We start from the raw sequence: 16,084 nt of genomic DNA, 5'->3' as shown, positions 1-16,084 counted from the left end.
ATAGAAACACTACGGTTCCCTGCCTTATTACCTGCAACAGCCAGGCAGGTAACGGTGGAGAACGTAACTTGCCCTTTGGTGGGCACAGCGAGCTGGGGCTGACCTGGACCAGGTTACCTCATCACAGGTGTTCTGTGGGGCCACGTCCTAAATGGCTCCAACTGCAAAACAACTTCTTTTCCCCTAGCAAGATTAGTTTCCTGCTACAATTCTGCACAAGGGACCTCTTCTAATGAGCTTGTCTTACCTTTGTTTCCATAGGCTTTTTCTAACCTCAGGTCCCTGCTTGACTTCAAGCAAGCACAGGAGACACCAGGTATACAGAGGTAAGGGGAGAATTTGCACAGCAGTAAGGTGTCCTTGCTGCACTTCCAAGTCTATTCTGCAAGAAAAATGTACCCTTAGAAAGCAAGCTTACCTTGTAACGGCACAAGAATAAGTTAAAATGGGGTAGCTTGCAAGACTTAACACTTGTCATTAATCAGTAACAGTTAAAGTTAACTAATGCCTCCACTCCACATTGCAGCACCCCCCTTGGGAAAGCCTGGGCTCAGGTCAGGCAGGGGCAGGGGCTGCGCCGCCATCTTCAGAAACCAAAGCCCTGAAAGGGCTGCACAGCTCTGGGGGTGCGGTTTGTTCAGCACCGGGGAGCTTGTCCCCAAGCAAAACCTCAGCCCTTCTTCCTCTGACACTTGGGCGCTCTGCAGATGTCAGAAGCTAGCTCTTTGCCAAGTCACTTCATGTATAGGCAAGGCCCTCTGAATTCATCCCAGCTTTCCCATATTTGCTGGACGATGAACACAGGAGTTCAGCTGTATGTAATATAAATCTTAATTTGTAGAGATTTAACACACATTTAGTGTCAAAACACCTTGCTTTTATTTTCATATCCTTTTTGAATCAGGTTAAGCTGTAAACAATTTCTTTTTCAATCAAATACTGCCAGCTAGAATTACTTCCATTCATGCATCACTGAAAACAAAAAGGGTATTTTTCCTTAAGTATAGATTTTTTTTTTTTAACAATGTCACTTTATACAGAAACCAATAGCTAGATTCGATGCACCCTGATTAGTTATGTAAACAGATAACCCAACAAAAACTCGTCAACAGAACTAATAAGTTGGTTCCTTCATAGAATGGAAATTAAAATCTCTCCTGACTTGAGGTTAACATGGTCAGGAGTATAGAGCGTGGCACATAAATCCATCTAGGAGGTGTATAAATTGCACTGTATCTGAATTAACAAAGTTATGCATAATGAAATGCACAGTTTAAATTCATGCTAGAAAGCATCTTTCAATATGAAGTGGCAGCCAACTGGCAACCGTAACAGTTAGGTTCTGCACCATCATTTATGGCATTATAGATAACTATTACCTATAGCATACTTTAAAATCCTGAAGGATTGTGTTACTTGAAACATTCTCCAGGCAGTCATTTGGTTTGAAACATTAGGAGAAAGACTAAAGAGCTTGCCATCTTATACCGATTATGGTACCTTTAACTTCTATGAAGTAGATCAGATATGGTGTGTATTTCACAGTAACAAAGTTGCTTTAATGCCTTTTCTCCAACAGCAGGATTGTGTTAGATGTTTCTGCCCTCAGATCACCACTGTCCTGGTGGTTTTCCCTTTTCTTAAGTTTGGGTAACTACATTGAGCACTTTTCCTGGTTTCTAACTATTCATCAGTCCTTTTAGTATATCTTCAGAGAGTGCCAGCAGAGGGAGTTCAGGGGACGGGATGTCCAGGGGGGGAAGGTTGGGTATTGGAATGTCCTTTGCCTTCCCAGCAGTTGTTGCAAACTTCTGCCAAGTTGCAGCTGAAGAAGTAGTTTCTGAGTGTTGCTGCAGACCCCACAACTCTGACTTCTCAACAAAATCAGCATCTACATCCAACTCCTTGTCTACTGGAGATTTTTGGAGTTTAGCTCTTTCTGCTTTTAACTGCTTATTCTCTCTCCTTAATCTCTCATTTTCAGCTACAAGAAATTCTATGTGCCGTTTCAAATCTGCAATTTTGGTTGCCTGCTCTTCTATTATTGTTTTGTCATCTTTTGGAGCTTTGCTCCCAATACATGCTTCTACCGGCTCCTTTTTTTTCTGAAGCAGAAATAACAGTGTATCCGGGTCCCTGTCAAAGACACCCTGAATATCCTGTGGATGTTTCTCTGCGGAAGGGCTGTATTTCTGAGTAACAGGAACCAATATGTTTTGATCATCAGAGTCTTCAGCAGATGGCTTATAAGAAGTCTGAAGATGTGCGGCTAGTTCCTTGTCAGCATTCTGCTGGGCTTTCAGCTTTTCCTCCCTCTTTGCCCTTTTCCACCTCTCCTGGATGAGCAGTAACTGTTTCATGTGACTATCCCTTTGTAATTCCAGTGACAGCTGAGCCTGAGTAAGAACAAGACAAAACAATTTAATTGGTGATCCCTAATTCCACCTGAATAGTCATGCAAGCAAAGTTACATGCATGTAAATCTTTACATAAACAACATCACAGCATGCCCGAGGGAAGGGGAGGAGATCTTGTTATTCACATAGTAAATCCAACAAGAAGTGATCTCTGCTTGTACATTGCAATAGATTCAGGTATGTCACCCAAATTTAGCATAACTACTAGTTTTGTGAAGGGGTGAGTTAACATTTGGTCTTTTTGTTCAGTTTTTGGCTTTTGTTTTTAAGTCACTGACCAGGCTATGATAATACCTCTGAGCAGAGGCACTAGAGAGTTTAACTGACCTAGGACCAAAACCAAAAAGGAAGAGATTCACTTAGCACGCACAGCCACACTTTCACTAAATAATACAAACCATTTGTATGGTTCTGGATGGTATTTGCATAAACATATTAATAACAGCCAACACTAAGCAGAAAAGTGCTTCAAGGCCAGATATATTTCCAAATGACTAGCCATATTTATTGAAGGGAGTGGTATGGTGGTTAATAACTCACAGGAACCACCAGGGTAAGAGGGTACCATTTTTCTACAAGAATGACCCTTTGGAGGAAAGACAGATGTCCAGTCTCCAAGGGTTATTTGCTCTGATATTAGTGGCTAAACTCAAAGCCTGCTGCTATGAAAGTGCTGAGCAGGCTACGCTACTACATTCAGAAATAGATTTGTGCAATGAATAAGGAAAGGTGTAGAGCTGTTGTTCAGGAGATTCCCTAGTCATAATGACTAAAAACAAAATTACAGACTGTAGATGAGATGCTCAGCTTTGTGTCTCGGCAGAACAGCCTAAGTGCCTCACAGCAAAAGTTAAACATGAAACTAGTTTTATCACCTACTTGAAGATGCCTTGTAGACTAGAAACCATTGTTGGAGAACCTTTGGATGGGTTAGTAGTTCTCTTGTCACTGCTCCATGTAAACTTGGAAAAACCCTCAAGGAAGACTGGCATCACTGCACTTCTGAAACTGCTGGTGCAGTTGCCATGGGTTCAGAAAACTGTGCGGAGGCTAATGCCCGAGATGGGCATAATGAGTCAGGGCCACAATATGACACACAGGCACACAACAGAGCTGTGGCTGATTCTAGCGCCTGCTGCACTTTGGTCTCACCTGCTCTGACTGGGTCAGCTTCATAGCGTCTGTAAGGTATGCTGCAGAAGAGAAAATTGATAAACACTTAGGACAGGGTTACAAAACCTGAACGTTTCCATGAAAGCTAAGAAAAGGCTTCAGACCTTCTGTGTTCTGAATGCCCATATAAAAGTAGCAGTCTAGAGGCAAAGTATTTACCAAGTTACAGTGGCTGGAAACACCTGTTGTTTTTGAGAAGTCTGAAAAAATTACTGTAAGATTGTGTAATACATGCTACACTATTCCCATGGCATCCTGTTGGCTCAGGTTTTTCCAATTTGTTTTTGAGAGGAGCACAGTAGCCATTTCCAGAAAGTCCCAGAAGAACAACTTCCCCATCAAGGGAAGAAATGCAGTTAAGGACCAGACTTCTAGCATACAAGCATTTTAAGACAGAATACGGTAAGTAAAATCCTCTTGCCCATGGCACACCAGTACTATGAAGTCATGCTTTTTAATTATATTCTTGATGAAGATGTGCAGTCTATAGTTCCCCAATTTTTTCATCAACTTCCCCTCCAAATCAGAAAAGGTGCTGGCTTACAGTCAGAGCAGCACTTCAGACTTTAAGTGTATCTTGCTAGTGCTGAAAATTACAAGACATAAGAAATTCTTAACCAAATTCAAAAGGATGTAAGATAATGGCATAGAATCATTGGATGAAGAAAAGCAAGATACATTCAATGCATCTCTGGGTGTTGTCTTGGTATGTGAAGTGAAGAAAAGCAAAAATAAAAGTCTGCAGATTAGAATACAAGTGCTAGCCCCTGTTGCTGTGAGTATTCATAAGTACCAAAAAACCTATCAATTTCTCATTTTATGGGGTTTTATGAATGGGACGTGAGAACACCTAGTATCTAGGTTACAATGTTCAGACTAGACGCTTATTTTGTCTCCACACAAGCTCTGTCACTGGAAATGTCCTACTTGTTGCACCAATTAAGACCTCCTCTTTCTTCTTCTGCCAAGCAGTTGCTGCACTGTCAGACAGCTGATGGACTCTAACACAAATAATTAAGTGTGACTAGTTAAACGGACAGGTAAATGCACAAAGTCTCACTTAGTTGCTGTCAAATGCAGCATCAAGGCCTGCCATGCAATCTGCTGTTTCGCTTGAGTTCTGGGAAAGCTGAGCTCATCACCTGTTCTTAGCTGTCTTGATTCAGACATTAGGAAAGAGAAGTGAGCAAACATTTGTAAGCAAACATTTGTATAAGTATTTCCTTTATCAACAGAGAAAGCAGGTGACTTCAGCTATGAAAGCAGTGAAGAAAATAAAAGCCTAAAGTTAAACTGGCTTACAGCAGGTCCCCAGCTGCAGTTTGTGCATGACACAAGGTATTGGCTTCATCTTGAGTCAAGAACTGCCTTCACAGTGATAAACATCCCCAATCAGAACAACTTTGGAAACATCTGACTTTAGCTGCTTATATTAGAAAAAAAAATTTCCAAAAGAGTGCTTGATCTGGACTGAAAAACAAGTTCATAATTTAAGAATGAGAATTTTACAAGTAACTAGATATTCTACTTACATGAACCATGCAAACCTAGAAACTGAGTCTAAGTCAGAATGTGAGAAGTACCTACTCACCAGCAGCTTTTTTGTGACAAGAAATTGCTTCTTCATATTTCCCTGCTGCCAACAAACGGTCTGCTTTTCTGCTCTGCTGGTGAGCCTCAAAATAAAAAGAGCATTACATCAATGAGGGTTAACCAACAAATACTTATACCCATTTTAAAAGTAATCAGTACATCTAAGAAACCTGTACCGATTCCAATTCTCAGGCTTTTAGGCTTGGATCTCCCACTCCCTTCCAATGTTTTTAGATTGATTTCTTCTTTAATACTGCCTTACAAGAATCTGTACTGTACAGGTAAGAACTGAAGTCTGTTAATGCAGCAAAGATGGTGTGTACACAACAAAATCCTTTTGAAGCTGTTCCTCAGAAAGTACATGTTCTCCTTTATAGGCAGGCATTTACTGTAGCTGTGTAAAAAGACCAGTAGGCCACAAGAAGTTATGAGAAGCTGTAAGTATTTAGGACCAATTTACCTGGCAGAATGCAAGGTATTTGAATTATGTTACAGCTTACAGCTGGTTTGACATTTTCTGCTGCCCCATGCCCAAGAGGCTTTGCCTCTTGGGTGAAGAAATTGCAAAAGATCTTTGGATTTTTGTTTGCAGCTTAGATCAGTTAATGGAAGCAGCACAGCCATAGTTAAAGATATCAAAGTCATGTTGTTGCTGTACAACAGTTAAGTCTATACTAGCATTTGTAAGACACTAATGTAAGCCACTAACGAAGATTAAGGATGTTGCTGAAAGCAAGTAATTGATGCAAGTATTTGCATATGCTCAGTGAGAAACAGTATTGCATAACCAGCGCTGCAACATTCATGAAAGCAAGTCTTTTTGTTATTACTACAAGACATGAATTTTATGGTCCTTCCTCCAAGACAAGCTGTGTAATATGAAAGGCTACAATCACTAGCTGGCAAGACTGTCAGTAACACAAACTGTTTATCACTGCTTTGCTACATGTTGAGTTTGAAGTAAATAGACATCACTGACTCTGTGTAACAACATAAGACACTTATGAATCTGAATAGTGTTTGCCTGTTTCTTTGTTTAAGATTACTGCTTCTCAAGAAAGCCTTTACTGACTGAACCTGTAGGGGAAACAGCTGAAAGCCTGAAATCTGCCTCTGTAATTCTGTCTCTGACCCATACAGATTCTTTATTCCCTCCCTTCACCCCAATAAAGGCACAAAACATACCAGACTTCAGATGTTTGGTGAATATAAGTCACCGATTCTCTTTAAGCATGTTCCAGGATCAACATAAAAATGAGCGCATTTGTCTGCATCCTAGATGTTAGAGCAGCTGGATCCCTACAGGCCTTTTGGAATTACACTTTTCTCTATCTCCTGCAGCCTTGGTAGAAGCATCAAGGGTCAGATAATCCAAACAGGATGGTAACACGATTCTATCAGGACTAAAATGATACTTATACTAACTTCCACTTGAAAAATAAGTTCCAAAATACAGGTCAATTTCTTTGTCATCTTTGTCCTCCAAATTGACTTATCACCTACAGTGTTACAGTAAGTTCAATTTTCTACCAGAATTGTAGCAGCTCTGGCACCACAGAAGAGAATGACTTCTACAGAAAACACTCTTTTGGGCAACAGCTGTTCTTAAGTAATCCCTAGTACTTGTATGGCTGCATTTAGACATTTGGCTCTTCTAAAACTGATTTCATATGCTAATTTAGTGTTCTTAAAAAACTCCCACAACTCATTGATTCTTCGCAACAAATATTTTGGTTATATTTTTCTTCCTCACCTTCATTCAATCCTCAGAGCATTATCAGCATTCCCTGTTTCTTCTGCCCTAAGGTTAAATAATATCAGAAGAGAAAGTGTTTTTCTATTGGAAAATTATCTATTTTATGGCCTTTTCCTATAGACTCCTACAAAAGACATATGCCAGAAAGATAAACTTACTTCCCATGGGAATGAACAAACAGTATCAGCTCATATAGAGCTATCTTCTCAGTTATTCATGGCAGCTCATCCAGTTACAAATCAGATATGTCATAGACATGAAAACACCCAAGTGAGCTCCTTACAAAACAGTTTTTCATTAAATTAGTATTGATACAGCTGTATCTGCAAACTGCATAGGCAGGTCTTAAAAAAAACCAAAACAAAACACAGGGAAAGAGCAGACAGGGCAGCTAGAGATAGAAGAGTCAAGAGAGCAATTCAACATACCAGGGGCCTGGTTCCATTTATTAGTTTCTACATATAAAAACTTGACTGTGATTGTTTTCAAAGATCATTTTCATGTGTTTTGAACTACTGGAGCATGATCTTACAAATCACTTAAGCACATGCAGAACACTTGAGGACAGTCAGATGTTATTTGGTTGAGCAATTAAATTATTTCCATTCTCAATTAACTCCCAGTGAAGCTGAAGGAAGTCTGAAGAAGCTGGGCTAGACTGTGAAGAAAATTAGGAAAACAACAGTCCAGAGATGCTAGCAAAAATAAAAGCTAGGATACTCTGATTACGAGGTCAAAATGCTTTTCTTGCTGTTACATCAAAATATATAGATGTCAGGCCACCTTATTCTGATGCAGAGCAACCGACTTCCTCAGTGGAAAGAACAGGAAACACAGCAGAGAAAAATCAGTTTGAGCACAGCCTCGAGTGAGAAAGCTAGGTGTTTTGCAGTCAGTCATGGGGGAGGAATTCCTCATTTTGTATCTTTTCCTGCTAGCTTGACAAGGAAATATTTGCTCATTTATTCCACCCTGCAAGTGTTTGTTCCAACTAGTCGATTGTGGAAGGACCAAGGAATTTCTCCCATTTTCATGGTAGATTATTCATCACCAGCAGTTTGAAGAAATTAGTGGTGCTGCTTCCTAGCAGCGGTGATGAAGCTGCAACAGAAGCACTTGAATGCTTAATAGCCATGTATCATGGATAAGCTTCTACATCTTGTTTAGTCTGCTTGTTTACTCTTAGCCACACAGCATCCAACCATTGTTAGCAAATCTATTTTGAACTCAGAGTGGCCTGTATCCCATTATAAAACTGGCAATGAAAAGATCGGTCCTATATCATAAAGCAAAAAAGATGGCTCTCAAGTTTATCCTTGGTCTGATGTCATGCTAGAAGAAGGTGTTTACACCAACAATTCTGGAGCTGCTATGCTGCTGGTTCCCAACAGATTCAAGAAGGACTGCTTTGACTTTGGTCCTGCTGCTGTGATGATTATAGAAACAGCTGCTGCATAACTGCGATAGGTTTATATATATGATTTCTTTTTCCTCTTCCATTTGCAGTGTTGGAAATAAATGTAGGATGTGGTGTAAGAATAATTATAATTTATTAACAAGCTTTGGAATTGAAGGGGAAAAGCAGGTTGACAACTACTTCCAGATGTCCCTCCCAATCCAGACGAGCAGGAATTCCCAGTAGGCAAATGGACAGGTGTAACAACTTGGCTCTCACCAGCGGAAGCAGGTGTGAGTGAAGGATGACCAAGATAAAAAGCTTCCTCCCCTTGCTCCAATGTATTTTGTTCTTAAGGGATTTGTGTGTGACTTACTGTGTCACCAGAACCACTCTGGATCAACTACAGAAGCAGGTAAGCTAGACAGTTTCCTCAAATTTCCCAGTTGTATCCGAGATGTTAAGGAATGATACCTGCATTTGTAAGTTTGTACATTCCAAATAAATGTTTTTATTTGATTCTCCACCCAACTAACCCAAACCATTGACTGTGTAATCTCTGAGCAACAGAATAAAAAAATAATCAAACAATGCTCTGAAACAGCAATGCAGGTCTCCTCTTTACCTAGAACTTTCTTTAGCCGCTCAAAAATTAACACTCAACTTATTTTTTTTTCCCAAATATAAATCAGACAATGATGTGACTGCAGGCCATGAGAAATGAAGCCATAAGGCCCCCTTGCCAGATTTCTTACCACTGCCTCAAACTAAAAAAATAAAAATGCTAGTTTTCTATCTAGAGATAGTGCACCATTACAATTTAAAGGATTACTGCCATATGATCCTAGCTTAGATTGGAGGGAAAAAGAAAAGCTGCTGCTTCTCCCATACGATTCCAGTTGATGGCTAGCTATTATAGAAAGAATAATAACAGTAAAAAGCTTGCTTGATCCTACAATATTTTTAAAAGCTAGATGTAGAACTACTCATTTTCAAATAGAGTAAGTCTACTACCATCTCCTAAGAGCAGTAATTTGCAACAGTTCTCCTGTAGCTGAGATAGTCCTGTGTATGATTTCTTTTAATTTGTTCCCCTAATGGGAACAGCTCTTCACTGGACAAAGCCTTGCACAAGATGTTAAGCTCACAGCCTTTGTTCATCGTTAAGGGACTCTCTGGAAAGTGGTATATTTTAATATTATTATGAAGCACAGTTTACAGTGCCTTACTAATAAAGTTCCAAACGAAAGCAGGAAAACTCAGCTGCTAAAATGACGGGACCTGAGGAAAGTTAAGTACAAAGTTATGTCCAATATAACAGTTTGTAACTGTTTTAAGTGAAACCATTGTTTGCTGCTAACATCATCTATTTCATGCTATGGACTGTGGATACCAGTTATCTTCGCCAGGAAGGATCAATACCTATGCTCTTTTACCACTGAAAGCAAAGATGAAGGTACTTTTTCTTGGAAGATGAGGGATCTTTTTTGGGATTTGTTTCCTTAAGGATACAGGGCTGTTTTTCTAAGAATGTATATGGGAGAAAGGAAGAGTCAAAAAGTACACATTGCGTTGCTTCCACATTGTGCAAAAAAAGTGCTAATTATCTTCCATGTGGATGTTTACAGCAGCAGGCCACAAAGGGTGGGATGAGGTGGTACAGCATTTTTCCCCCCACTCTGCAAACACTCTGTCAGTGCTACACACATAGAAGTCTCTTTCAAACCCATTCTTACTAGGAAATAGTAAGCTTTGAAAGGTTTGAATCCGTATGCCTGCATATGCATTGAAAAACAGAACGAAGACATAATAGAAGTGGAAAACTTGACTTGAGAGGTCCAAAATAAACTATGGCCACCCATTTTTTTTCAATTAAAAAAAAATAATTGCAATCATGATGAATAAAACTCAGGGTGACTATGGAAAACGCTTGTATTTACAGGCAGTAACAGTAAAAGCAAAAATAATAAAGATATGTACTGTAACTTAAGCTAAATAATGGGAATGTATTTGCCACTAAGCCTAAAGAAATGGTAATGTGTAGCTTTATCAATAGAAGCAAGCCACCATAAAAATACTCCTTGAATTCTGTATAGAAAGATAAAGTTGACTGAAGGAGAAACAAAAAATGGCAGAACCCATTGTGGCTGCTCAACCAAGACCACGAGCCACATGTTAGCTCAATTTTCTGTCTTTGAAAGCCTGTACTTAGTAAGGTTGACAGAACAATGACTCAACTGTAAATTACAGGTTAGTGTGACTACAGGGCAAAACAAGTATGTGAAACGCTCATGAGACTGTATTCGCAATAGTAACAGACTCCTCACTCACTTTGTATTAAACTGTAAACATGCTGAAGTTGAACTTTGTTGTGAGCAATACTCTTAGAATTTAAATATATGGGCAGACAAGCAACCAGTTGTTTAGCCAACCAATGTTAATTGACTGAATAACTCTAATTGACTATACGTGTTCCCAACCTATTCCAAATTTAACATAAAATGGTTAGTCTGAGTTCCTCACCATGCAAACGCAATTAAGAGTGATGGAATGAAACCAACTCGCATTTGCACTGCTCAGGTTAGGTGGACTCTTCAAAACCCCATATAGGCATAGCTGCAGCTCTTTCCCTGATCACCTGCAACTTCATAAAGGCATGATATCCTTTTACCTATTGCATAGTCCAATCAACCTCATTCTCTGCCTTTGCATCCATTTAGTATGATAAAAGCACTAAATGCTTCAACTTGCTAGTCAGAGCCATTTGGTATACCTACAAAATTTGTGTTACTACACAGATCTTGCTAATTGGAGGTTATAAGTTAAATAAGAACAGTTCTACTTCCCTGATAATAAACAAAAGCAATTGGGGCTCCTATATGTAGCCCTAAACCATATGGCTCAAGCTGTTACAGCAACTGAGCTAACCCTCAGTAGTGACAAATGAATAATCACAACAAATGGTCCAGTAAACAAACTATTCCAGGAGAAACAATTTCAAACAAGAGGGGCAGAAAGGCTGCAACCATTACTTCAGCCCAGACCTCTAGGAGATGGCTTCATTAGGGTCTTTAAACTGTTAGGCACGCTTACTCAGAGCTGGATGGCATGGCTCGATGATATGCATGTAATGCCAGCGTGATGCAGCAGAAAGGCACTGATGGTAGGTACACAAACAGCATAGATAACAGTGAGGAAATCATGCTGCTGTCAACCACCTGTAGCATAGCTAATTATGGTTTTGACTGGGAGCTATTGCAAATTGTTATATGTGCAACATGGAACAGTTTTGTGCTGTGCTTTAATAGCAGTTATATGACTGAATACAACATTGTTGAGCTTTTCCATGGAGGCTGTTACTGAACAGGCTGTTTAGCTGAGTATCTGATGCATCACCTCAGCGCCTCCCATCACTTCACTCAAACAGATACACTGCTGCCCCTGTGGGTTCACACCTTACAGTTCCCTGAGCTAAAATGAATGGCCCCATGTAGATCATGTTGTTACTGGGAAAACCAAGACAAGGCTTCCACCACTGTGGTAAAAACAGACCTTGTGTTAGGCATACCTATATAAGGATACTTCCACTTTTATTACCTAAAAGCTTGTTTTCTCTAGTCTGAGTTCAGGGTTGAGTGCATCCACCTTTTTTTTCTTTTTCATTTTTAGATTGGAAGAGCAAGTATAGCAGCTTTAAGTTAAGCTTTATTTAAAAAAAAAAAAAAAAAAAAAAAAAAAATCAAAGAAAACAAACTAGGTTCAGTGGATGTTTTTGTAGATTAACATAGCATTCCTGCTTTTCCAATCAAAATAACAGAGATGCAGGCTGGCATTGAGTCTCAAATACATTGGCCTGTGTGGTTTAAATCCTTTAGTCTTTGGTAAACTTTCATAGATGCTTTCTATTTTCTCTTCCTATTCTTCCATATTGCATATTTATTCTGTTGCTATTTTGCGCTTGTGCAAATGTAGTATTCTCCTTACATCTAAAGCAGACCATTGATTGGCTTATGGTTGCTACCATTGTCTTACAGCATTAATATTAAAAGCTTCCATTATATGACACTCTTGAAATATACATTTTGTTGTGTTATTCTCACTCCAGCCACTGGTCTGTGCTTTCTGTTTTTCATAAAAACAACAGCTCTTCAAGCTGGGTCCCTCACACTTCAAGAAACTTATAGGTAATAGATATTCACCAGATTTTGGGTTGCATTTTATTATAAACCATACAAAATGCTATTACCTTGTAGGAAGAATACAAGGTAGAGGTGGTATGGTTCCTTAGCAAATAGTCTATAGGAAGATACTGAAGTATTAAAGTACAATCTGCAGAATTCTGAAGTCCTGGGTGTCAGAGTCTGTTCAACGAGCAAGTTTCCTTTTTAGTCTCTTCTTGAGGTTGATACTATTTGCCTTATATTTTTACTGTGCTAATTCCAAGTTTCTGATGGTCAGCAGTGTGCTGTTGTGCTTCTTAACTGATACCTTTTGCTCCTATACCTAAGGTTAAAATTATGGCTGGATGCGAGATCAGAATTCTTTGCCTAAACCAGATGGCAGTAGGAATTGCCCCTACAGCAGGTAGCACAGAGAAGCTCTTAACTGTATTTTTTCACAGAGCGTCTTTTCTTATGAGACTTATCTTCATCGTCTTGCAGTAAAAATTTCAGACTGCTAAAAAATGTCGAGATGTCTTAGTTTATGGCACTGGATTATGTGTTCAGCCTGACTAGGTATCTCCTATATGGCTGCCTGCAGGGACTGCACTTAGTCTATACCAGTTTTCAGTTCCACAGCACAACCTAAATATTTTATTTGTAGGGTTGAAGAACTGTCTTCCTTATTAGTAAAAGTATAAGGGTCAGGGCTTTAACCAATTATTTCAAGAATTTCTCACCTGCAAAGCACACTAAGTAAGCACACTGCAAAGTACACTAAGCGGGGAGAGGAAAGGAGGGAAAAGGACAAGAGTAAGCAATAAAATGAATGCTCAAGTATCAGAGCTGCCCCAAAACACTTTTCCACGGCTCTAAATTCAGACGATGGCAACAGGTTTTGGAAAAATTGTTTCAATTTATTCCTAAATGAAGTATCATTGGATACAATGAATACCTTGAGAACAGCTCAGTGGAAAAATCAAATCAGCAGTTACTATTGTAGCACAAGCCTTAGAAAGGTTAAAAGAAGGAAAGATGGGGTTAGACTTGGCGTGATTATTTGTTAAGCGTGTAACAATGGCACAGAAGGTATAAAAAAAAAAGATAATAACAACTTTAAAAGGAAAAAAAAGGAGGTCTGAAGAACTGAACCCCAAATTCTAAAAAGATAGGTCCATTTCTCATTGAAGTTATTAGACCTGAAGGTCAACAATTAAAACTTCCATTAAACAAAAACCCCAGTAGTTAATAGATTATTTAAAAAAAAAAACCCAAACAACAAAACAAAAACAAAACCAAACAAAAAAAAACCAACCAAAAAAAACCCAACCAAAACCAACAGATCTGGAAAGCAAATCAGTATTTGCCTAGTGCCATCTACAGAACTAAATCAGCAAACTCGGTCAGAGGATCACCAGCCAGGCTTTAGTCATGTTCTTGTCACTCCTGCAATCCTTAGGAAGTAGTCTCAGTAAGAAACACTACTAACTGGCGACAACTGCACTGCCACAAAATTGCTACTTTCAGCCATTTACTAGTGAATATTCAATTATCATTTTCTCCTTAGAAGCTCTCCTTAGAATTAGATCTACTTTTAAAAAGGGTTTTACAATGTCTGTGAAATAGCTATGATTTTTCCCTCCTGTATTACCACGCTGCAAGTTTGTCTGACTTTAAATCTGTCATATCAACAAGTCACAGGAGCTTTCTACTTCCTACTGTTCTTCATTTCAATCAATCCTCCAGTATACAGAGTAAAAAGTCTAAGACACCATTGGTTTAAATCTAAATAGACCATCTTCCTGCTATGCTGTTAGCCCCGATTCCATGGGTGGTCTGCAATGCCAATTTTCCAAGCCTTTTTGAAACTAGAAAGAGCAATCCAGAAATACCCAACTGACCCTGGGTGGAGCAGGCAAGGGTTTGTCAGGGCTGACACCTTCATGGAGCTAATAAGCCTTGATTAAAAACCTAAACTGACACAAGTCTCCAAGGTTAGCATGGAAATATCTAAACAATTTCTGGATCAGACTCATTCCTGGAAGCACTACAGCTGTATTCCTGGTGTGCTGCTCCTGGCTAATTGCACTGCTAGGACCAAAGCTAGTTTTCTAAGGGAATGCTGTGTGTATCACTGCATCTGAGGTATAGTCAAGATACAGCTTTGACAAAACCCACAAGGCAGCAGAGAGTTAACTGCTCTTGACCCTAGATCTTGTCTATGTGAGAGAAACCTACCAATTTAGGCTGTTTAAAATCTGATTAGCTTTTGCAAAGATGCATTTTTCAGACACCTGTGTTTCAGTTAAAGTTCCTGAGAGGTTTAGTTTAAGCAAAGTAATTACTGATTTAAGATTTTAAAGTGTTTCACCTCCTGAAATTAAGAGAAGCATCTAGTCAGTAGTGGGCCCTGCTAAGTCTCTAAAACTCTTTAAACTCACATAGATATGGCCTGTCTCATCTAAACGCTTCCTTCCAGAACTTCCCTTGTGTTTGCAACTTCAGCCAGACTTGCCCCCCTGCGCCCCCCCAATCTAAACGTGCTGCCACAAGCACCCCTGTGTTGTTTCCTCTCCCTTGTGCCCCCGGGTACGGAGCAGCTCAGCTCCCATAGCTTCCTCTCCACCACTGGAACGGGCTGTGGTGAGCTCAGTTCCCCCTCTAACCTCAGGCCTCGCTCCTCTCCGGACAGGCCCAGGCCCGGGCCCGGTGCTGCCGAGGCAGGGCCTGGCACCAGCCCTGAACAGCTGCTGGGGGGGAGGAGGGGGGCGAAGAGAGGGAGCGGAAGCGGAGACGGCGCTATTTACCGTTCAAACCGCCCTTCTCCACCCGGTTACCCACCGGTAAGAGGGAAGAGGTGTCCCCCCTCTCCCCGCCGCCTGAGGGCCGCGCACCGGCTGACAGGAACCGCCGCCCCCTGGCCTTGCCCCCCCACTCACCAGGTTGAGGGGCCCCTCCATCACTTCCATGGACGGCGGGGGCTGCGGGCACATGGGCGCGGGAGGCGGCCTGGCTCGCCGGTCCGGCTGCCGCCACCGCTCCCCCCCCGCCTCCCCGGCGGCTTGTAAACACGGCGGCCGCTTCCGCCCGGCCGGTAACCGGGGGCGGTGCCTCGCGAGAGCCTCCGGGTCGCGCGAGAGTCGGGGAGGGGTGGCGTCGCCGGGGCAACGGGCGCTGGGCGCCTTGGCCCCGCCCTTCCTCTCCCCTCCAACGGCCGCCGTCCCGCGCGCGGGCGTCCCGCTGAGGGGAGGCGCGGGGGGGCTCGGCCCCGGGGCCGGGGGCAGTGAGGCCGCTGAGGCGGGGCACGGCCGCAGAGCCGTGGCAAGGGGCACGCAGCCGCGGTTTCTGCCCCTTGTGGGGCTTTTTTTTTTTTTTTTTTTTTCATTCAGCCTTGCGTGTGGCACGTCCGTCTGCGGACGCGTGGGGTTTCCGTGAGGAAAAACCCCACCCGGCACGGCCACGGAGCCTGGCGGTAGGAGCGGCCGTCGGTGGTGGTGTCAGAAAGGCCACGCAGGCCAGCCACAGGCAGGAGTGACGGCGGGAAGGGCCCTTCCATTGCCGAGGTGCAAGACCAGGTCCTGCCCCGGAG

General features: G+C 41.4%; 1 protein-coding gene across 1 annotated transcript; it reads right to left on the bottom strand.

The window, feature by feature from the left end:
* Window positions 1-858: 858 nt before the first annotated feature.
* Window positions 859-15,598, bottom strand: NRBF2 (nuclear receptor binding factor 2). The gene is made up of 4 exons (XM_074154941.1): window positions 15,435-15,598; window positions 5,182-5,266; window positions 3,570-3,610; window positions 859-2,396 (listed from the first exon to the last, which is right to left on the bottom strand). Exons 1-4 carry the CDS (start codon window positions 15,486-15,488, stop codon window positions 1,680-1,682), a joined length of 897 nt encoding a protein of 298 aa, XP_074011042.1. The 5' UTR covers window positions 15,489-15,598; the 3' UTR covers window positions 859-1,679.
* Between the last annotated feature and the right edge of the window lie 486 nt (window positions 15,599-16,084).

The sequence above is a fragment of the Numenius arquata genome, chromosome 10 (assembly GCF_964106895.1).
Source record: "Numenius arquata chromosome 10, bNumArq3.hap1.1, whole genome shotgun sequence".
Taxonomy (NCBI): domain Eukaryota; kingdom Metazoa; phylum Chordata; class Aves; order Charadriiformes; family Scolopacidae; genus Numenius; species Numenius arquata.
Note: the sequence above shows the minus strand (reverse complement) of the source record. Positions and strands in the feature narration are given on the sequence as shown.

What these genes read in the sequence shown, in the direction of transcription:
- NRBF2 (XM_074154941.1), bottom strand. Translation starts at nt 15,488, where the DNA reads ATGTGCCCGCAGCCCCCGCCGTCCATGGAAGTGATGGAGGGGCCCCTC. An exon ending in TTGTCACAAAAAAGCTGCTG is followed by an intron (nt 3,611 to 5,181) that starts GTGAGTAGGTAC and finishes TCTCTTCTGCAG; the next exon opens with CATACCTTACAGACGCTATG. An exon ending in AGCTGACCCAGTCAGAGCAG is followed by an intron (nt 2,397 to 3,569) that starts GTGAGACCAAAG and finishes GTTCTTACTCAG; the next exon opens with GCTCAGCTGTCACTGGAATT.